General features: G+C 54.8%; 1 protein-coding gene across 2 annotated transcripts in view; it reads left to right on the top strand.

Moving 5' to 3' along the window:
• The window catches only part of LOC105695069 (tyrosine-protein phosphatase Lar), a 135,821-nt gene that overhangs the window by 56,255 nt on the left and 57,466 nt on the right, over positions 1-22,100 (top strand). For both annotated transcript variants that reach the window (XM_023433359.1, XM_023433355.1), the window contains exons 2-3: positions 9,131-9,262; positions 10,003-10,161. In XM_023433359.1, the coding sequence (XP_023289127.1) occupies positions 9,131-9,262; positions 10,003-10,161 (291 nt within the window). The remainder of the gene's footprint in view (positions 1-9,130; positions 9,263-10,002; positions 10,162-22,100) is intronic.

Below are 22,100 nucleotides of genomic sequence, written 5' to 3'. Positions count from 1 at the left end.
CTTCGCCTCCCTTAGTGCCAAGTAGGGTAATTCTTGCCGCAATTTACCGCGACCACCCCTAAAATAAGGGATGCTCCCTGTCCCCGACTCCCTTTACCGGGGATTAATTACGCCGAGGCCCGGGACAAAAGAAACGCCATCTTCTGGCGACAACCCCCAACGAATTAAAATGCCGCCCGAGAGGAGTGACTTTTTACCGCGATCTCGCGATTGCAGGTGCAATTCGCGGCCGAGATTGCGCCACCTGGCGGGGTGGCTCGGTTTTCTTACCACGTTGCAACCCTTAACTCCTCCCTGCGTCCCATCCCCCGGGAGTCCGTAATCTCGATTTATTAATCTCCGGGAGCAGCTTCAACGTCGTCGCCAGATAAGGGATAACTGCAACTACTGCAGTTGCCGGTTCCTTTTTTTTCACCCCCGAATCTCCCCAGGGAGTTGGGAAGCTAAGCGGGAGAACCAGAGTATGCTAACTACGGGGATGAAATACGTATCCGGGGGTGCATGCAAGAGCCACCCCTGAGCACGGGGAGCGCGGCAGATGGTCGAGAGGCCGCCATCTTTGCAGCGCCCGAGCGCATCCTCTCTTAACGTTTTCATTCTTTCCATTTTCTTTTTTTTTTTTTTCTCGGAAAACCGAGATAGATAACGATGTCCAGAAAAATGGGGTTGAGTGGAGGGATCCCCCAGGTGTGTGCGTAATTTATTTCGGGCCCTTCCGGGGCGAGGGTGAGAATCTAAAAATGCATTTGCATCCCGACGCCAACCCCAGCCGAGGGGAACAATTGGGATATAATATCACCGAAGGCCGAGCGGCCGGGAAGAGCGATAGGGATATTTTTAGCCGTCCAGATTTCCCTCCCCCGACTGATATAGTATTTTTTTCGCCCCCTTTTTGAGCCATGGCGACGCCGATAAATCGATATCCGCGGGCCTCCGGAATCAAGGGGCGCACCAAAGCGAGTGATAAACGCATTCGCGATGCGTCGATATAGTCCTTCGTCCTTGATATATATTCGGCGCGGCCGAGAGGAGTTTCCGCCCCCGGAGGGTGGGCCGATGTTAAGGGATGAAAAACCAAGGGGCGAGAATTTCTTCTACGTTTTTCCTGCCCTCCGGAGCCCCTTTCGTCGATGACTTTGGTGGAACTTTCGTTTCCTCTCCCTCGATGCAATTTCTTTTTTTCCGGGGGGCGGAGGGGGTGGAAGAGCTTCCGAATCCGGAAATCTCTCAAAGGGGCGGGGAACCTGCGATTCCGTACATCTTATAATTACCCTCTCGCCGTCGGCATTAAATTAGAGCGAAGAGGGTCGGCGAAGGGTGGAGCACGGTCCTAGGGGTGAGTGCAATACGTCACCCGGGGGTGGCAGGGCACCCCCTCGGCGCGGCATAATGTGAATCTATTACTCAACCCATACGTCTCATTACCGCGGGGCATAGTAACTTGACCGACCCCCCATTAAACCCTCCTTGGCCACCAACCCCTATGGGGCCTGCCGAAACCACCCACCACCCACAATTCCACCCGTAGGGAAAAAATCGTCGCGTCGATATCGGTGTCAACGATTGCGGATTACGACTGTAACCAGGGGGTGGTTTTTCTCCCGGGGGAAATTTCTTAGGTAAATCTTGGGGGCTGAATGTTACCGACTTCCGCCAGTGTCGAATTAGGGGTGCTTGCCCCTTGAGTTTGTCTATAAGTATCGCGTTACCGAGTGGAGGGTGGGTGGCCAGGGGGTGGTTGCGCGAGTTAACCGTGCACGTAGATGTAAATCAACTTTGAGAAACAATCTTGCCGTTAACGTTCCGTATAATGGCGAAGACAGGGATCCGGGAACCTGCCCTATCTCGGGGGTGGCCGCCATTTCCCACCCCCAGCGCACCCCTGGCGCCCAAAGGGGATGCGATAGCTGCGCGATCATCCCTTATTAACATCGACGTATTAGCGGGCCTGTTTTACGAGGCTCTAAGCCCCGAGATAGGCCACCATCTCGAATCCACACGTCCCGGGGGGTAACTACCCCTAAACGCGCGAGTGCCGACCTTCTTACGAGGCCACCCCGAATGGCGCCGGGATCCTCCCCTCGGCCCGATCTACGGAAAAGATACCCCACGTGCTACATATTACACCTATCTCCCCCATGTACACCAGGGTGTCTTGGGAATATTATTTAAGGAGGGGGTGGCGGTACCCCATATGCCGGGGGTTAGTATTTGATGTTACACCCGAGCCGTGATACAGCTAAGCACATCAAACGCCGAAATAAAATCCACCCCAGTTTGGGGGTGAACTTTTACCCCTTCTCATTTGAAGGACCTCTACTAAAAAAAAAAAAAATAGAAACAAATGTATTCACTCAAAGAAATATGCATTGCGATATATCCGAAGAAATGACAGATTGAGTAAACGACATTTCCCTTATCAACGAGATAATTGTGTCTTGCTATCGTGTACGATTAAGTAATCGTATTTAGTTGTTTCGATTAATTAATTATTTGTTTCTCAATGCGTACTACTCGCTCGAGCTAAGATTCCCGACCGGTAAGATATTAGTAATAATTCCCTAGGATAAGGACTAGGGTAAGCACTAGTTTTAAGGGTGGGGGGTGGAAATCGCAGCGTTCGACTTTCGAGACTCTCGAAAACTCGGCCGGATGGACTCGAGCCCTCGACGACTCGACTCAAAGTGCAACTTTCAGGGAACATCAGCGACTCAGAGTACATCACTTACGTGACAAGTAAGTACGCGCGAGTACGGAGGGTGTGCGGTATGACCAACCCCTAAAGGACGGCTGAAAAGAAAATAAAGAAAAAATGCCTAAGCAACCCCTGCGAAGACCTGCAAGCTTTGTCGCGAGAGTTAGCAGTTCTTCGCCGGATGTTTGGAAGCACAAATCGCGCCGGGGGTGGGTTTTACTTCCCCATCCCAGTCAACCCCCTCCTGCATGTTCGACGGATCCTCTCGCGGTAATTAACCGAGTTGAAAGGTTAAATGCTGATTACAGAGACGCGACTTTACTCGGCTCAGGTGCGCCTTGTAATCTGGCCTGAAGGCACGCGGGGGCTAATTCGGGGGTTGCAACCCTCTCATTAAGGGGCGAGCTCTTACTTACGGCCCTTCCTTTCGCAGGCGCGGACCGATCGGCCGAGGTTGAGCCCCCCTCTGGGGGGTGGCAGCCCCCGTGGAGGCGTTCGCCCCCCGCGGAACGAGAGCGAGAAATATCCCCGTTTAACCTTAGCGTTAAAGCAGGAGGGGGGTGGAATGACTCCAGGGGTTGAAATCGGGCAAAATGGCGCTTCGACTTCGGAAGAGATCGCGGGGGGGCTCGTATACCCACTTATTTAGAATATTGCCGGCATAAATCTGCATAAATTCAACGCAGGCTCGGCAGCATTCTTGGCCGCATCACGGACGCCATTATGCCGTACTTCCTCCTCGTTCCGGGTTGACACAAACCGTGTACCTCGCCCCCCGCCCCGTCAGAAACGACCCTAGCCGGCGGTTGGCTTGATGGCCACCCCGCCTGGGGAAACAAATGGGGGAAAAAAAGGGTTAATAAAATGTAAAAATAGAATGAGAAAAGGAAAGGAGCGGGGGCACCGACAACGCTGCGCCCGGCTTTCGGGATTTGCAAGTCCTCAGAAATTACCGGAATCCGAGCGGCGTTCTCGGACGCCGCTTTATGTATATTAATGGCGGCCGGGGCTCCCGGAAAACCGGCGGAAATCGGGGAAGAATGCACTCCCCCGCGGTTTATATGCTTACTTGTAGATAAATTCGAGCGGCTTTCCGGGATGCCGGGCCATTGAGTGAGAGTATCGGGAAAAGGGAGAGACGTAAGGGCGCGAAGAGGAGGGACCAAAATGGCGGCCGCGGACGTCGCGTCGCCTCGCGGGAGGGCCTCGGCCGTACCTAAGCGAATACATATTCAAATTAAATTATCCGCGCTACCAGACACGTTGATTCGAAATGATTCGACGACTCGGTGGAAGGCACCCCTTTGCGTCCCCCCCTGCCCGCCTCGGAGAGCCGCCCCCTGCGACTAATGGAAATTCTCCGGGAGAAGTTTGTTAAACGCACTCGCTTTGCATACGTATCGAAATAGGCTGCCGGATGGTGTACACGTATATATATAACCCCACACGCGGGCGTAAATCGCAACGCGGAAACCCGGCGCGGGTTTGCGGCGGCCCAATCACGCGCGGAAAACGAGTTCGAAGCGATTTCCCCTCGCGCCGGGTTGCCGAGAGGCCCGGTACAACGGAAAGCGCCGCGGGGATTGGCCGAGCGAGCGCCGCGGAGTGGGGGAAGCCAAGTGGGCGGAGTCAGCCGAGCGAGTGGTGGGGGTAACGCCAGACGAGAAGCCGCGGCTGGCGGGTCTTTCTCTCTTTTAATGGCAGATTCCCCGCTGATGCCCAACAATAACGACACCCACGAAATGATTATTTCGCTCGGCATTAATTATTACCCCCGCATTCGTAATATATCGTTAAATATAAATCAGCTCGACGTGGCCGTCCGTCGCTCCTGGATTGGTCACCCCTCGTAAGGGGGGTACACCGGCGCGGGGGGGGGTTGGTAAAGCCGGTTACAGCGCTCTGCCGTTTATCGGGCGTTTTAGTGAAATTTTACGACGGCTAGGGAATTATACGGAGCCGGAGCTCGCGCCGGCGCCTGCTCGCGTCGTTACTGTTGTCTCCCTCTCGTTAAAGGATATTAGAAGCGTATAATCCGTGACTGACAAATCACCGCGGAATCTCCCCAGAATCTCCCTAGGGGGCCGGAAAACCCCCCTCGACCGTCGCGATTTCCCCAGAATTCTCCGCATCCCCATCGACACCTCGACCTTTACCCGCAATTACTCCTCCCAACGCACCCACCGGTACAATTTCCAGATCCTCCGCAAGACCTCCATTCTTTTTTCTTCTTTTTTTTTTCCCCCGGCTCATCTACAGCGCGTTTCAATATTTCCATCGCCAACATAGTTACACACCGGCGTCTATACGCGAGGGGATAACCGAATCCCCGTACGCGTGCACGCCCTCTCGCAAATCCCCTAGATTCAATTAAAAATGCCTCCCGCCCTTTGTCACCACCCACCCACCTCCCACCGGTATTCCGCGGGATCCCGATTGTCCGCAATCGGTCTCGCAGCCGGAAAATTGGACCTTTTCGAGGCTCTCCTAATATCCCACCCCCGGTCACGTGACTTTCCCCTTTCCTTCTACCCGGCCTTTAACCGATTCCCCCTTTCCCCTCCCCACCCAATCCCGATTTTTCATTCTCCTTCACGCGTGGCGTTTCGCCCGACCCGGTGAAAAGTAACGCGCGAAATCGAATCCCCCTTCATTTCCGTTGGATCCACCCGGTGTGTACACGAACCGCGGATTGTAAACGCAACGCGTGATGGAGCCGCGCATCAAACAGGTCGCGCGCGCTCTGGCGGCGATAACGCGAGATAGAAGGGGAGCGTGTACACCGGCTGGGGGGGGGGGGGGGGTATCATAAATAATTGCACGGACCTTATTCGAATTTTAGCCGTATCGAAAACCGTCCCACGTCCCGGCGTCCGGCAAATATTAATTCAATTTAAATGCACTCGGCCACCGAAGGAAGCGTGCCCATCAAGGGTGGTTGGCAGGGGGGGGGGAGTAACGTGGGATTGGAAATAGGTTTTGGAAATTTCACCCCGTCCTCATCTCCATCGTTCTCGGTCCATGGACGAAAGAGGGACGAATGGGGGGTATTTTCGCGTACTTGGCACCTCATAGCGAGTGGGTGGGGGCGGGGGGCCGGGGGGAGGCTCGGACGGCATCTCTTCTACGAGTCCCTTGAATTGGAAACGACGCTGAGGCGAAGGTGGAAATATTAAATGAATTTTTTATGGCCCCTCGTACGTCACCCGGGCAGGGTAACGAAGTTCGAGTCGCTCCCACCCCCCGTGAGGAGGGGGAGTTAAGGTGGAAAACCTAGAGGAAAAGTCGGAAAATCACCTCCTGAATACGGTCGCGTCGCCCGGAAGAAATATTACGTATTATGATAAACAGAAACGATATATCTCACTCAGGGGCGATGGGGAGGGGCCTGGGGGGTGGGGGTCAAGCTCCCACTCGGGTTGGACAAACGTCAGCGCACAAAAATGATTAAACGAGGCCGGCCGCGGTTATCAGTGACGGATCGTGCCCGTCTTGTTTCGCGTATCCACCCCGTGGAGGGCCATGGGGGGGCATCCCACCCCCACATGGACCGCGCTATTTGACGCGCGGCCATCGCAGGGCGCGTTTACAATCCGCGGGCGAATATATATCCGGGGGTGGAGTCGCGGCTCCATCGGAAATTGCGCGACCGACATCGATCGGGAACGCGAATCATCATCGACCCTCGTCGTGGCGGCTTTGCGGGATCGCTCGTTGAATTTGAAATGGCCCGCGCGCGCGAGGGGGCCCCCCGCGTAATTGGCCGGGGCCATTTTCATAAAGGGGCCCCCCCGCGCGGAAACCGAGAGCGGAGCTTTTAACGGCTCGCTGGCGCGGCCGTTCGTCGTGAAAATTTAATCTCTCCTAATTCCTTCCGAGTATTTTTAATAATCGGCGCGTTTCCGGGGGGAGGGAGTGGGTGGTGGGTGGCGCGGCGGGGGGTCTGGGGGAGTTCGCGCGCCCGCGCTCTTTGACGCCCCCGATCGCGGGATTTTCTTTTTGTCCCCTGTACCGGCCGGTAATCGGAAACCGGGCAAATTCGGGCCCTCCCTCCTCGCGATAATGGAGGTTTAATGGGAGGAGTATTTAGGTTGGCCGTGTACAAATATTGGGACTCGACCGTAACCCCCGCCGCTATGGGAGCCGCGAGCGGGCCAATTTTCAAAATGAATTTCATTGTCGTGGATGCGGCCCGCCGCGCGGCCCCGGGCTACGGCCGATACGCCGGAACGCGAACGCTCTCTTTCCTGCGACCACTTCCGCCCCGTTTTATTCCCCCGCGGTGTTTTTCCGCCCCGTGGAATAACCGACCGCTCGGCCTGTTCCCTCGAATTATTCGTCCGGGTATGGAGGTACGCCTCCACCTCCAGAGGAGGGACCTCCCCCGCTGACCCGCGACTACTCTTACTTCCGCGGGATAATTGCCCGACACTGATTTCCGTCACTCCTTTTGGACCGCCAACTTGGTCCGCACTTCCTCGCCTCCCTTTCCCCGGGAGAATTCCCCCCCTCTCCAATTAATAACCAAGAAATATTCCACTTATTCCCTGGAGTCGCCCGTCTGGCTAAACACTTCTGTTTCCACTTCTCGACCTCCGCGCCTCTTACTACTTCCCTTGCCGCGGATAATTGTCCGTCCCGTAATTTCCGTCACTCCTTTTCTCGCCTCGGTCGGACTAACTTCTTCCTCGCCTCTCTCGTCCCTCTCGCGAATCCCCCCTCCCTCAATTAATAATGAAGAAATATTTCACCGTCCACTTACTTAACCGTAGTTCCTTCTCCGCTTCCACGTTGTACTCGTCTGAGCGGAGACGCCTTTTACTACTTACCTCGCCGCCTCGCGCTCCCTAGAGATTGTCCGACCCATGATTTCCGTCACCCCTTACCCCAGTAATAGTCCCAGCGCACCCCTCGTCGGACCATTGTCATGGCTCTCTACTAGCAAGATCTCTATCGATCCCTCTGCTTCTATTAATAATAATATATTTCCGCCGAATTTAATGGCCTGCACTTCGGCCGCATACATGCATGCTTAACCATTTGCCGGTACCTATTTCCGCGTTAATGCAACGCCCGGTCCGCACACGTATCCCCTAGTTAATTTATTTCAACCTCGTCATTGCTTACACCTCCTCCGCGGTGATTGCACGCGGAATAAGTTTCAATAAGGCCATCAATTCCGAGCGGCAGGTGCGCCCTATGCGACCTTATAAATAAATATTCCACCTATGATATTTATCGGAAAACCGCGACGCGGCCGACCGCGCGTAATAAGCCCGATCGCGACTATCGCGCCGCGTTAACCGACGCCGTCGAAATGGCACTTAATTTGGCCATTCCGCGTACCGTAGGGGCCCCTCCATTACGGCAGAAAATCCCATTGTCGTTGGCCCGAAAACGTTATCCGGCCGCTTGCGGGAGCTACAGGTCCTTCCGCGCGATCGATCCCGCCAAGCCGAGCTCCGAATTTCCCCTTTACAATAATTCCTCCTTCCGCGCCGAAAATTCCGGACGATCTTCGGGGTCATCTCGGATCCGCGCGACGGAAACGCATCCCACGTGAAAATATCGACGACGATATTCGAACCTGGTTTATTTATACTAACCGGCAAATTGATGTATTTTTCATGCGGGAGTAAAATGTTTATGCAGGGGGGGGGGAGGGAGGGAGGAGGGCCCGGCGCGCGGTTTCCGGCCGCGGAATTATGCTTTCCGCGTTGAAAGCGTGCGACCCATATTTCGAGGGGCGGCGAAACCGCGCCGAGCGGAGTGCATTACCGGTCGATATTCGGGGAAAATAAAAAAATCCCCCCCCCCTCGTCCGACTTTCTATCCCGGCGAAATGTTGCGAAAGTCCGGAAGTAGCGGCGGAAATGATTGGAAAAGGGGGAATGAACGAAAAGGAAAGGGTAAAAAAAAATATAAATGAGGAAGGAATCGAAAGCCCGGGATAATCAAACGAGACCCGATCGCCATCGATCGCGGGCCGGAAGGAAGGATTCGCCTAACTTCTCATTAATTACAATAACTCGAGGCCGGTTCCGGTTAAATAATTGACGGCAATTTCTCTGGTCAACCGGTGTACACCCCCCGCGCCCGGGGGGGGGTCCCGGGGGTACTTAGTATCAAAGCGAAGTTCCGTCCTATCGAGGGCGGACGGGCGGCGGAACTTCCCGGACTAATTTACCGGCGCGTTTCGCTCGGGATGGTCGGCCGGAAGTCTTCCGACACCACTTCCGGTCCCTCTCCCGGAACCGGAGTTTCCGGGCAAGCCGAGACGAAGGGCTGCCACCGGCCGCGATTTATCTCGCGAGCGTGCGAGCGAGTGCACGCGCGCGAGCACAGCTAGGATCCTTTTAGCTCGCTAGGAAAACCATGTCGGCTGACTTTAATCGAATTTTCCCCCTGCCCCCCTCCACCCCATTGCTTTTCCAGGGCCGCCAGAAATCATCGTGAGGCCGCAGTCGCAGCAAGTTAAGGCCGGAGGAATAGCCAGCTTCTACTGCAGCGCCCTGGGCGCCCCCAAGCCCCAGATCTACTGGAGGAAGAAGGGCAAAAAGTTCTCACGTGAGTAAAACCGATTTGCCCAATTATTAATTTTTTTTTTTCCCCTTCTTCCTTTTCCCGAGAAAGAAAAAGCGAAGAACGGAGAGAAGGGAAAAATCGCCCCAGCCGGCTGGAATTTCGGGATTTCAGAATTTCAGAAATTACCATCGGGGAGAGACGACGAGATAACCTCACTTTTCGGGCCGCCCGCTACTTTAACTCCACCCGCGGGTCCCGCGAGGGACAGGGGGCGACCTCCCTCCCCCCGACAGGAGGAAAGTCGGAATTGAATAATTTTCAAGTCGGCGAAAAGTTGGGAAGTCTCCCCGGCGGAAAAGCGACGAGTCTCTCTCCCCGGGAATTCGGAAATGACTCCCTGGGAGGGGTGGGAAGGGGAGAGGGGGCTTAAGGGGATCCCGGCTCCCGGGAAACTGTCCTCTTTTCCTGGAACCTGGTCCCGGCGAGGAGGAGGACGGGGGACCGGGGCGGAGATAAAAAGGTCCGAAATGTCCCCGCAGGAAGGACGACAGATGGGAATCGCTCCTGCGACTCTCGTGGAACTTTTTAATCCCGTCCTCCCTGGGAGGGGCCACCCCCCTGGAGCCCCCTCGCCCCCTACTCGTTACACCGGAAGCTGCGGTTATGAATATACATGCCGGATTTCGAAAATATAAGACGATATGGATGTTTTGGTAGTTTCCCGAGGTACCGGGAGTACTTGGATTGATTTTCACTTCTTTCTCCCGGGGGGCTTTTTGCAGAGGCCCAGACCAGGTACATCGTCCACGAGTACGAGAACGGCGTCTTGCTGCGCATCGAGTCCGTCAGGTTGCAGAAGGACAATGCCGTGTTCGAGTGCCTCGCAGAAAACGGCGTCGGGGACGCCGTAGTCGCCACTGCTCAGCTGACCGTAGTGGATCGTAAGTAATTCATTAGCCTCTGGCTCATTTAATTGGGTCCTCTTATCGCACGGGAATTCCCGCCTAGGGATATCGGAGCGGCACTCTGCAGTGGGGGAAAAGAAAAAAACAAAAAAAAAGTGGCCGGTAAGAGGCTTAACCGGCTGCCTCTTGATGCCCCTTATCACGAATCCCTCGCACCAGGCGGCGGAAAAATTGCTGAAACGAGCTGAGAATTGAAAACAGCTGAGAATCACTTAGCTTATACGCAACGAAGTTCGGGGGCCGAATCTGGCTGAATTAATAAAACCAATGGATCTGACTTAGGGGAGGTAAAAAAATCCTGTAAGGTCGATCCTTCGTCCAGGCCGAGGCTCGTCCTCGACTCCTGGCGCCGCGTCTGATGTTTCCTTTGAATTTGTTGCCTATGAAAGTGGGCGGGAGGGGGCTTATAATTTGCGGAAAATTCCCTATCGCACCTGCGGAGGTTCCGCGGGGTGATACCGTAACGCCGATTAATTCCGCGGCCCTGTAATACGCGATCCGGGGGAAAGCGGCGGGGTCCGAAATGGCTCGCTGCAGGCTGCGTGCAGCTGCAGCTGCAGTCGCGGACCGCGACGGCATTTATTGAGTTACGAGGGGAATTTCAATCCGTGACGTGTGTATACCGAGGAAACGTGTATCGCACGGCCGGGATGCGCCGGGTTAATATTTTTCGACGGATCAATTAATTATTGCATCCGCCTCGGCGTGCACCTCCGGATCGTCCGTCATCCGGGGGAACTTCTGCCTAATCGTTTTCGCCCGGGCGGACTCGATTATCGAGGCGGCCATCGATAGGTCGGATCTCTATTTGATTCTGAAAAAAAAATAAAATTTCCCGCGAATTGTGCCCCCACGTATATACGCTTTTTAATATTTATTCCCCGCCTCCCCCGATATATCGGTCATGTCGCGAATTAATTCGCTACGCCGGCTGCCATCCCGTGCAAATGTTTAATCGCCCTGCTTTGCCTGTATAATCCCTCCGGTTAATTCACCGGACGTGTAAACGCGCGACTTTCGCCAGAATGGAGTATTTTATATATATATATATATATATATATAAAATACATATGTATATATATACACATCGGTACTTGGTGAAGCGCACCGCCAGAAATGTATTTCCCGAGAGAGGAGGTTCAATTCGTCGTTATTTCCCGGGTCGACGACGGGTCTGGAACTCCTCGTCAATTTTTTCTTTCCGGCCGCGACGCGGAATAGCCGCCATTTTGCGGAGGGGAATTGCCGCACCAGATTTCGCGGGAATCTCAAGAACGGTCGCACTTGAGGAGGACGTCGGCGCGTTACCTTCGCGTAACGCCGTTGTCGTCGACGTCGTCGTTATCGTACTCCTTGTTATCGCGACGAGTTTATCCGACGAGCGTTTCCGGCTTGTCGTGCTCTTGACAAGAGCGTGCGACAGAGGGAGAGACGGCGAGGGAGACAGGCGGATGCAGAAAGGGAGCGCGAAGCGGCGCGGTAGACGAAGAGACGCGAAATTACCCATTATGGAATGCTTTCATGTAACGCGATTGCGGAATTTCAAGCCTTCCATTCGCAATTTCCACCCCACTTTCGCGGTCGAGGGATTAACCTCGTCAAACGAATTGCGTGTTACGTTTACGCGCTCGTACTGCTGGCACCACCCTGACCATAGCGTTGAAAACCACCTGAATGAAGATCTAACCGCGATCCGAGGGCAATTTGGAACTCCCCAAGTAACTGGTATCAAAAAGTGTCGAAACACCGTTTCTCCAGCTCTTCTAGATTCCCCGCAAATCGGTCTAGAAGTCGACCAATAGGAGCCCGCTGTGATAAGGCACTTGGTCCCGCCCACTCGCGGTGGTGGGGGAAGCCGGCACGGCGGCGCATCTTTGGAAGGCCGTATCTCCGCGAGGAGGACTCGTAAAAATCCCGGAAAAAATGCGTCTTGTAAGTGAGACGTTTCCGCGTGTTTTAGGGAGTAGTTACAAGGCGTCGCGGAGCTGTAATGGCTTTTCCCCGGGACGGCCCTTAGTTCTCCGGTAATTTGAGCGGAAAAAGCCGACCTCCGAGTCTCTTTTTAAGCCTGACCCCCTATTCTCTTACCACTTTTCGACCGTTCTACGATTCCCCGGCATTATTACCATTACCTTTCATTGTTATTACCGCGGTCGCGTTTTGCATACCCATTGCGAGACGTTTTCCACCTAACGCGATTGCATCGAGTCTTTCATACGCAATTTTCCGGATATAATATCATCAAAGGGATTGCCTGGGAGTAATTTCGAAATGTTTCTCGGAGCAGCTTTTGTCCTCTGGATGTTTTTTTTTTTTTGGCGCTCCCAAAAATCTGTTCCAACAACAAAACCGTGTCAATACTCACGAAGGATAATACGGATCCCATGGTCCACGGAAAATGAAATTCCTAGGTAAAATCTTCTCTGTTCTCTGGATCTTCGCCTGTGGAATTTTAACGCACCCCTCGACGCCACCCCCGAATTTTCCTCGATTTGCAACATCCCCGGACGGCTCGTCCTCACGTGGGTCGGCATTCCCTTGCAGCCGTGCAATTTTCCGCCAAGTTTTCGCGATTCCCCGGAACGGGCTTCGAGAGTGGCATGTGTGCCCGGTGTACGTGGAAATCGGATGGGCGGTTATTGGATTTGTTGTTACTGTTATTGCGAGGACGTTTCCCTCCCTCCCCCGTCGCGGTAATACAAGGGAAATTCTCCGCCCGGGGTGGAAACGCCGGAGAGCGCGTCCCGTAACGACGTGATCTTTCGTTGATGCAATTCGCCGGAAAAGGAAGGAGAAAAAGGGAGAAACGAAAATCGGCCCATTAGGGAACGATGAAACAGCCCTCTCCCCTGCACACCCGTGTGAAAATCTCCCCGTGAGACGTACAGTTACAGGGCGTTACGTTTAATCTTCGGCTTCGGGAGATGAGCCGACCGGGACCTTCGGTAGGGGTTCAAGGAAGAGGGAAAAGTGAACGAACTCGCCGAGGAGCTTTTAATTCAGGGGAATATATTGAATCGACGACCTCGTTCCCGGAATTCCCGGCGCAGCTTGCTAGTCCCGAAGGACGTAATCGAAAATCCATCGCCCGTTATTTCGGGAGCGCCGGTTAAATTATTTAACCCTGTCTTACCTCGGTCTCGGGAATGGGGACTTAATTACGGCCGGAGCTCGCTTTTTCAGGCGACGCTGCCGAGAAAAACCCTAACACATTTTCCTCGGAGACCAGAAACTTCATCCTTTAAAGCTGCGGAGAGTCGAGGACATTCTTCTAAAATTTCTCGGTCCGACCTCTCCGGCGGTCGGAACGCGACTGACCCGTCCTGCCGGTGAGGCCCATCCTGCGGGTCGCGGAGTGGGGGCACTTTGGGCCGCGGAGTGGGGGCACTTCGGGCCGCACCGGCCCGCGAGGGTCAGTTGTGCTTCGGCCGCCGAGGGAGCCGGACAGGATCTTCTAGCAGTATCTCTTCGCGCCGCAGGATATGAAAGGTAAGAGGGAAAGGGAGGAGCAGGGGGAGGAAGAGGCACCGGAAGTCGGTCGATTACCGGAGAGGTCCGAGTTTACGGAGCTTTACGAGTCTCAGGTGCAATTTGTCCCTGCGTCCCTCCGGCGGCCAGCCTTTTACGGTGTCCTCGGCTCGGGGCCGGCGCAATTGCGTTATACCGTTAGCAGTTAAAGAAAAGCGGAAACGCTTTGCGCGTTAAGGCGCCGCCGAGTTGTCGCGTGTTCCTGGAAAGAGGGCGGAAGGTGGTGGGTGGGACCTTAAAAAGAAACGCGCCGTTTACGCCCCCCGAGTTGGGCCCTTCGAAGCCGGGATCTTTTATTTCCCAGGTCGATGGCCGGGCTTAAATGGACCTTGTTTAAGATGTACGGGCTTAACGTTTTACGGAAAATTTACTCCGCTAGGTCGATGGAATGGCGGCCGGGGGAACTAAACAATGGTGGAGGCGAAACAAAATCGGACGAAAAGAGACCAAGTGGAATTACCGGAAAGCAAACCAAACCCCGTGTTTACTTTGGCCCCGTGCACGCATTAGCGCGTGATCGTCCGCAGGTTGAATTAAAATATTCCGCCATGGCGGGCGCGCAGTTCGGCCGGTTTTCCGACAGGGGTCGGGACTGTGCTCGGGTGGTTGCAGCTGCAAGGGTGCCGGAATGCTATTCCCGTTTAATACTCGTTTTATTCCCCTTTCCCGATCGGGCTCTGGATGCAGTTGCGCCGGGACGGCGGGAACAAAAGGAGGAAAAAATGGGCCGCAGAGGCGGGGGGGACAACAGCCAGACGTCTCTGTTTCGCCGAGCGCCGCCATCTTCTCTTTTCCCGATCTGTCGCGGCCGCGGGGAAAAGAAAGCAAGAGCCCTTTCCCCGCTTTCCTCGTGGCCGGTTCTTTTCTTCGGCGCCAAGTCGAACACCGCGGGATTTCTGTTCCGAGCCTCGGGAAGACTTTTGTTTCGAGTGCTGTTTTCTTTTCCCACCTCGAGGGGCCGCCCCGCTTTCCCCCTCCGAGCGCCGCCATCTTGTCCCCTCCCAGGACGCCGCAGCCCCCCTGAAGATGGCTTACGATACTCGACGTCAGGGATCCTCGCGTTCCCGCAAAATAAGAAACCGCAGACGACATTAATCTCGACCGGCCATTTTTCCCATTATACTCCCCCATTATTTCACCGTTTCGACCACGACGAATGAATAATTACCGGCCCCGACGCGACGTTTTCCTTCGTGTCGAGTCGGCGCGGAAAAGTTGCGTCCCGGGAGCGACGCCGTTTGATCTTGCCGAGCAAGCAAAGCAATTTTGTTAATTCAACGCGCCCGCCCCCCCGGAACAAACCGAGGGGAACTTTTTATAAACATCCCCCCGGGCGTCGGGGAACACGCCACACACGGTCCAATCGGGAAATTAGAGGAACTGCAAATACGCCGCCGAGCGCCTCCCCTCCCCCGGGAAATGATACCAGCGACATCCCCAGGATCCTCGTTTGTTTATATATATTTTTTTTTTTATCACAGGAAATCGTTAAATCGATGCAATTCGAAAAAAGCGCTGCGAGAAAAAAATATACTACGGTTGCCTCCGCGATCTTCGTTTATTTCCTCTTCTTACAAGAAGTCGATGACGTTTCAAAAAAGCGCCCCGAGAAATGATACCGCGACGTCTCCGAGATTCATTTTTTTTTTTATTTTACGGGAAATCTTTAAATCCATTCGGTTTCGAGGAAACGCTCCGACGTCCACTATTTTTCATTTTTTTTTTTTTATTTATGGGGGGTTTATTTCCCATTTTCTTTTTTCATTCACAGGGGGGGGGCGTCGACAAGGTATCGGCGATTAAAACCGTAACGGCCGGAATTATCGTCGCCGTCCACTCGAGGCGCCCATGGGGTGTTCGCCCCCGCAGAGATAGGGATCCTTCGTGATTTATTATCATCGAGCATCGAAGGGGTCGGGACCCCTCTGGAAAGCTGGTGGGGTCGCGATCTTTCCGAAAAATTACGACCTCTCACCCTCGAGCGAGTGTCCCGCGCCTAATCCCAAAGAACCCGGAAAAGGGACCCCTAGGGCGGGGGGGTGAAACCCCCTCGCGAAATCGCTCCCTTATCGGCCAATATGGGGGGAGAGGTCCGATATCGAGACGTCTCAGGGGTCCCTTGTCATCCCGGAGTCCCGAAGGATCCTCCCACAAAGGACAGCAGTGTGGAAGTCAGGTGAATCTAATTCCCCCCCTTCCCCATTGGGGGAAGAATCCCCCCGGAAATAATCCTCAGCCTCTGGAGGTCCTCGATTGCGGAATAACGCGCCGTGAAGGATCAACACCCCGAATGAAATAAATCATTTACAGGCTCTGTGCTGCCACCCCCCCTCCCCCTACTCGCCCCCTTGAGGGGGAGACGAAAATGGACTCTTCCAATCTATAAGGCACCCCCCGAAAATGAACGGAGCCTCCCGACGATTAACTTCCGTCTTGGCTCAACTTCTTATACCCCACGTAATTAATTCCCCTTTCCCCCCCCCCCTTCCCGTATTTTTTTTTCTTTTTTTCGCCAATGAAACCCCCGCTCGCCGGTGGATTTGCATAATGTGCAAAAAGCGGATTCGCAAGGTGTAAGTATCCGGGATGGTTGGGGGCATGCCGGGGTAAGGGGGGCCGCGTAGAGACAACTTCCGAACTCGGCCGGGGGGGGGGGGGGGGGGAGGACGCGGAGTGGATTTAATTCCGGGCCGAAAAAAGGCGCCGCCTTAATTAGGAATTAATTGGCACATAAATTAGCCGGGAGTTTCCCCCGGCTTGGGCGGGGGGGCTTTTTTCCCCGCGGGCGGGGAACCGACCCCGTGGGCGATAAGAGCGTCGCGATGCCGACAACTATTTCAGCAATCTAACTTCACGGGGGGTCCTCTCTCCCCCGGTGGAGGTGCCCCTCTCCGCCCCCCCACCGCCACCCTCCATCGGCCAAAAGTTCCGCGCACTTCAACCCATACTTCACCCGACCCTCCCCCCGCTGGGAACTTCGGCGCGTCTTATCGGCAAGGGAGGAGGAACGAGGATCCGCGATCCGCCGATAGCGAGACCGGAAGTTCGGCTTCAAAAGGGGCGGCGGTGGGGGGGGGGGCAGGGGCAGGGGGCGGGCAGCGTTCGCTTTTTCCTCCAGCATTTCGCAGAAGTTGCGGAGGGGAGGCGAAGGAAGAGATGCTCGAATTGCCGCGGAGACTTCCTGTGGGATCCTTTATTCATTGGTCCAATATTGAGATTGGCCTGTCTTCGAGGGGACAGAAAGAGGGGGCGGGGAGGGGAGGGCAACCTGTGGCTTCGCGGACCGGAAGCGCGCCCAACGAGCCAATGATAATTCGGTATCGCCCCAAGAACGATTCGTCTTCGATTCCAAGCGAAAAACAGGATTGAGGGAATGGGAGTTATCGTATTTCGGCATTCGTCGATTTTCCCGCGGGGGAGTGATGGGGCGACCGGAAGTCGGCGGCGATTGGGGGACGGAAGATGGACGCCCCGAATCCGGCGATTTGGACGGTCGGCCAAGCAAATTGAACCTTCTTAAGGTTATCCCGGGGATAATGCCGGCACTTCGACAAAGGATGTTTGGTCCCGCGAGGGGGGGGGGGGGATCGAGGAGAAAGGTGAGGTCGTGATTCGCCTTTCCCCCTGTTAAGGGGGCGACCCCCCTTCACCCCCGGGCTATGGAAGGCGCCCTAGAACGTACCCCCTTCCTTCGATCCCCCGGGACCCACCATTGAGCTCTTGCGATTTGGTCTTCGGGTTGCGATCCGCTTCGCGGGGGTAACCCCGTAACTACCCCTTTCATTCTTCCGAGCGGGCGTTCTCGCGATTTCAAGGTTCATTTCACCGTTTCCACCGCCGCCCCAGGTTGCAGGAATTCGCGGGTTTCCCACCTAAGGGCACCCCCCCGGGCCTTCCCCCATTTACGAGAGGCTTTATGGACACCCTGACGCCTCAAAATGGCCCGACGGGGGGTGAAAAAATCCATCTCTCGCCGAGGCGCTCGCCACGTAATTCCCGGCCCCGCGGGCTTTTATTAAACCCCATCCGAAAACGCGGCCCGACAACGAGCGCGACAAATATCACAGGCCGGGGGGGTGGAATTGGATTGGCCCCGATTTTAAAATTAATCCGGAGGAATACCACGGTTTACCGATTAATTCCGCGACCGCGGCTCTCCGGGGGGTTCAGAGGGGAAGGACGACGCGAGGGAGGGGGTGGATCCCACCCCACGTCAACGTCGAGTCCGGCGAAACTTATCGCGGCCCATTTTCAAGGACCCCCGTCTTTTCCACCCCTTCCGACATAAATCACCCCTTAATTAGCCCCCTTCTTTATTTCGAGCTCCTTCCCTCCACTCCTCTCTGGAGCGCCCTTAATTGGAGATTCTCTATTTCGTAATTGCATCTCTTCTCGTCGCGTAATGAATTATGGCGACTACCCCACCCTCGGTCTTCGTAACGAAGGCCAAAGTTACTCGAGGGCTGAGAAACTGTACCCCTTACACCCCGGACGCACCCTTCGATCTTTCGTTTTATTTCCCCGCGTCCCTCGGGCTCGGGGAAACAGGACTCGCCGGCTCGTGAATTTAGAGGGATGAAGTGGTTCGAGCTTTTCGAGATCCTCCCCTGGGCGGACCTCGTTATCGGGACCATCCGGTTTTAAGGGTGCGCAGGGGCTTAAGTATCGATCTTACGAGTTCCGGAACCCGGAACCCCTGGGATTTTTGCCGATCTCTCCGCTGCGCCCGAGTGCACCACTGGCCGGAAGGGGTTGGAGTGCCCAGAATTTCCGAAAGCCACCCCTGCCGGCCATTCGACCCCTGCGGGTCGGTATCCCCTGAATTAACGGCTCGTCCTGCCGGAGGGAGGTTAAGGGTACTTGTGTCGACCTCCTTTCGGGTGGTTCTCCTGATTTTCGGGATATTGTTAACGAAATGCGCCTGGGCGGATCCTAGGGGTGGTGGGGCTTCAGAACCCCCTGAGGAAAGTGATGTACACCATTTAACAAAGCTCCAGCAGGACGCCTCGACGTTGACTGATAATGAACGTATCCTTTAATTCCTCCCTCCCGCGGAAGGGTATTAACGTTACCCCCCAGACCATCGGTGGATTACAAGGGGCGGGTATTTTTTATACGGGGGGGTTTGTAAGCATCCTTTACAGGAGGAGGACTCGGCGCTGCCAAATTGGAATTTCTTCCGGAAAATCGGGACTGCCATTCGTCCTACGCCCGGTTTCCCCGCAGCCGGCGCCTGAGCGTAAATTAATGAATTTCGAAAATGAGCGAGACGACGCGGAGCCCTCCTCTTCGCGATCCGAATTAGCGCCGGGAGGAGAATTGAATTTTCCGCCAGTCCCGGGAGAGTCGCACCTCCTCGCGGCAGGATTCGTCCCGTAAGGACGAATCGATCCCCGCGAGTCCCGCGGCCTCGCCCACATCCCACAGGACATCCATCCAGGCTCGACGAGGGAGAAGAGAAAGAGCCGTCTCCGAGCTTCCCTAATGTTGAATAACTCCGCGGTTCAGCGTTCCCTCTTGGTGGCGTCTAAATTCGACATTTGCGTCCGCCGAGTCAGGGATGTATGTGCTGCGAGTCCTGTGGGAGCTGAGGCAGTCTCGAGGGTCCCAGGGAGCCGGGACTCTGTGAAATAAATATCAAACTGCCGACAAAGGCTCGAAGCATCGTCCAAGCACAGAGGTCGGAATCCGGCCGCTCCTTCGGGACGGAAGGCCGCGACAAATCGGCCGGAAAATCCAGTTTTCCCGGGAATTAAAAGCGCAAGCCTGGACCCGGCTCCCTGCGTGTGTCGTCAGTGGGGTCCTGAAGAATTCCCGGGTTACCCGGAGTGCACCCTGCAAACCTGGGACGCTGACCCCACCCTCGGGTGGATACGGAATTCTACCGATTTCTCGTCATTATGAGCCTGGATCCGGCGAATGAGATCTTCCCCCCGACGAGAACTGCATCGCTCAATTTCCTTTTGGTGTTTTTAGGTGCCGACAATCTCGACAAGTTGCCTAGATTGGTAGGGAACTGAGAAGAGAGCAGGATTCAGAGGATGAAGAGTAAGGTTCAGAAGTTAGGGAGAAAAATTCAGAGGATGGAGAGTATGGTTCAGAGGTTAGGAAGCAGAATTCGGAAGTCGAAGAATCAAATTCAGGGAGTGGAGGGTAAATTTCTGCGAAAACATCGAGGTCGATGATGCGTTGATGCCACGGATAGGTGAGTATAAGGTTAGGACCAACCCCAGGTCGCAGTTAGTGGGATACTGGCCACTATACTACCGAGGAGATACTCTCAACGTGACGCAGACGACCATCTATTTGTGGATACTGGCTACTATACTACCGAGGATATTAAACCAACGAGAAGGCATTAACAGTGGACGTGGAGAAGGTCCGGATAAAATCTCGTCCGAATCCTTGACACGGATGAGGCGAAAGTCGGGGGGGAAACCTAACGATCGATCGGATACTTCTGGAACAGATTCGTCACGATTTGGGGGCCGCTCGACGCCATGTTTGAAGGGTTGTTCAGCCTTGAGGGTTGCGGGTGGCGCTTTGCGATAAACATCGAAAAGTCGTAGGGCCTTTTGAAACCTACATAACCATTGCTTCTGCAGCTTACGGACTTTCCGTCAGCGAATTCGTCGAAGAGAAGTTAAAATAGTCTATTTATTGCGACTTCCGGTCGTCAAGCGCGAATTCCAAACGTCGCGGCAAGTCGATGGTCTTTGTCTCGACGAGCATTCTGCAATTTATTATCTCCCGGAAATCCCAAAGATTTTCCAAAGAGATTGCTCGTCCCAAGCGTCTTTTTTCTTAATTGTGACGTCGCGTTCCCCTAGAAATGGGGGGCGGGGGAATCGCTTAATGGAGACTCGTAATCTTGGAGCGGATCGTCAGAAGTCTCAAATCGGAAAGGTTGTAAAAAGAGGGAAACAACCCGAATCCCCGGGGATTCGCTTCTACACAGTCGCCGTAACCTAACCCGGTTCTTTTCTACTCTTTATTTTGACAATTCCCTCGGAAAAAGAAATAATTGTCAGGAGCCCTGGGGGCCGGAAGTAACAAGGACCCCCCAGGGTGCACGGGTCGGAACAACTTGAAAATTCATTTGTCCGGAGCGATTCATTTTACCCGGCGATTTCTCGTGAGATCGTTCCCTCGGAATATATAGGTATCATCCCGGCGATGATAGGCCCTCCTCCTCCTCCTCAGTATCTTATTTAGCGCCAATTGCCACAATTCCGCAGCTCCTGCCGATAGCCGGCGGATTTCCGGACGCGGTCGTCTCCTCGCTTACGTTGCTAGCCGATGTTTTTAAATTGCTTATTATCGCACTAGCTCGAATTACAATATTATCTCGAAATTCCCCGCTCCTGACACCCGGGGGATTTTCGAATCCCGGACAGGTGACATCGAAAACTCTGGGCGGCACCTGATAGCGCCGGGGACGCTAGGATTTTTACTTCCGGCTTCCGGGAAATTCACTGGCGCCACGCTGTCAATTCCGAATTGCCGGTTTCAAATTTCCCCGTAAAGCCCCGGAAAATCGGGTCCCCGAGGCGAGCGTAACGCATTAAGTGGATGCAAATAAGCGCGCGGCTTCCGACCACCATCTTTTGTTTTCTCCCCCGAGACGTCCATTGTCTTGGAATGGACTGAAGGGCCTGACGGTCTCCTCAATCCCGAAAGGGATGGAAAACTGGGGAAAAAAAGAAACGCATCCGACCACTCGGCGGTAGCTTTCGCCCCCCGACCCCCCTCATTTCCACGCCAAGCTTTCCCAAAGCCGGCAGCTTGTTACCGTTAATTCGTCCGCGGAAAAAAGCCCCGTTTATGGGCTACACCGTGGAGGGGGTCGTTGCTAAAGGAAAAGCAATGCCCGCCGGGGTGAAGTTTTCCGGGGTTGAGGGATCCTGGGGGTGGAGGGAGCTTTGGGCGCCGGGACGCTGGAGGGGACGGTGCTTTGTCGATGCGTCGAACAATGGAATCAGGGATATTCTTTGTGGCCGGACAGAGACGGGTCGGGGGCGCGAGAGGGAACGAAAGAGAGGACCCCCGCGGATGCTGGAAACGATCACGGTTTAAATCAAAGGGAAAACGCGACACTCGGAAACCGCCCCCTCGCGATCTCGGCTCGCCCCTGCCGGGGAACAATGCGCGATAATGACCTCTATCAGCCTGACGAATGACGCTCATCATATTTTAATTAGAGCAACACTCCCTGTCCGGGGGAACAACCGCCGGGAATTCGAGACGCTGTTCCGCACCCCGCGAGATAATCGCTGATAAGTTTAATTAGCCCCTTTGTCAGCCGAATGACTGTCGAGTCGCAGGTTAAAAATGTCGGGCCCGCTTCGAGGGCGCTCTAACCGGGCGAAAGTTGCGCGAAAAACTAA

The sequence above is a fragment of the Orussus abietinus genome, unplaced genomic scaffold, assembly GCF_000612105.2.
Source record: "Orussus abietinus isolate OABI.00-Male unplaced genomic scaffold, Oabi_2.0 scaffold82, whole genome shotgun sequence".
Taxonomy (NCBI): Eukaryota; Metazoa; Arthropoda; class Insecta; order Hymenoptera; family Orussidae; genus Orussus; species Orussus abietinus.
This window is presented reverse-complemented; position numbering and strand designations above follow the sequence as displayed.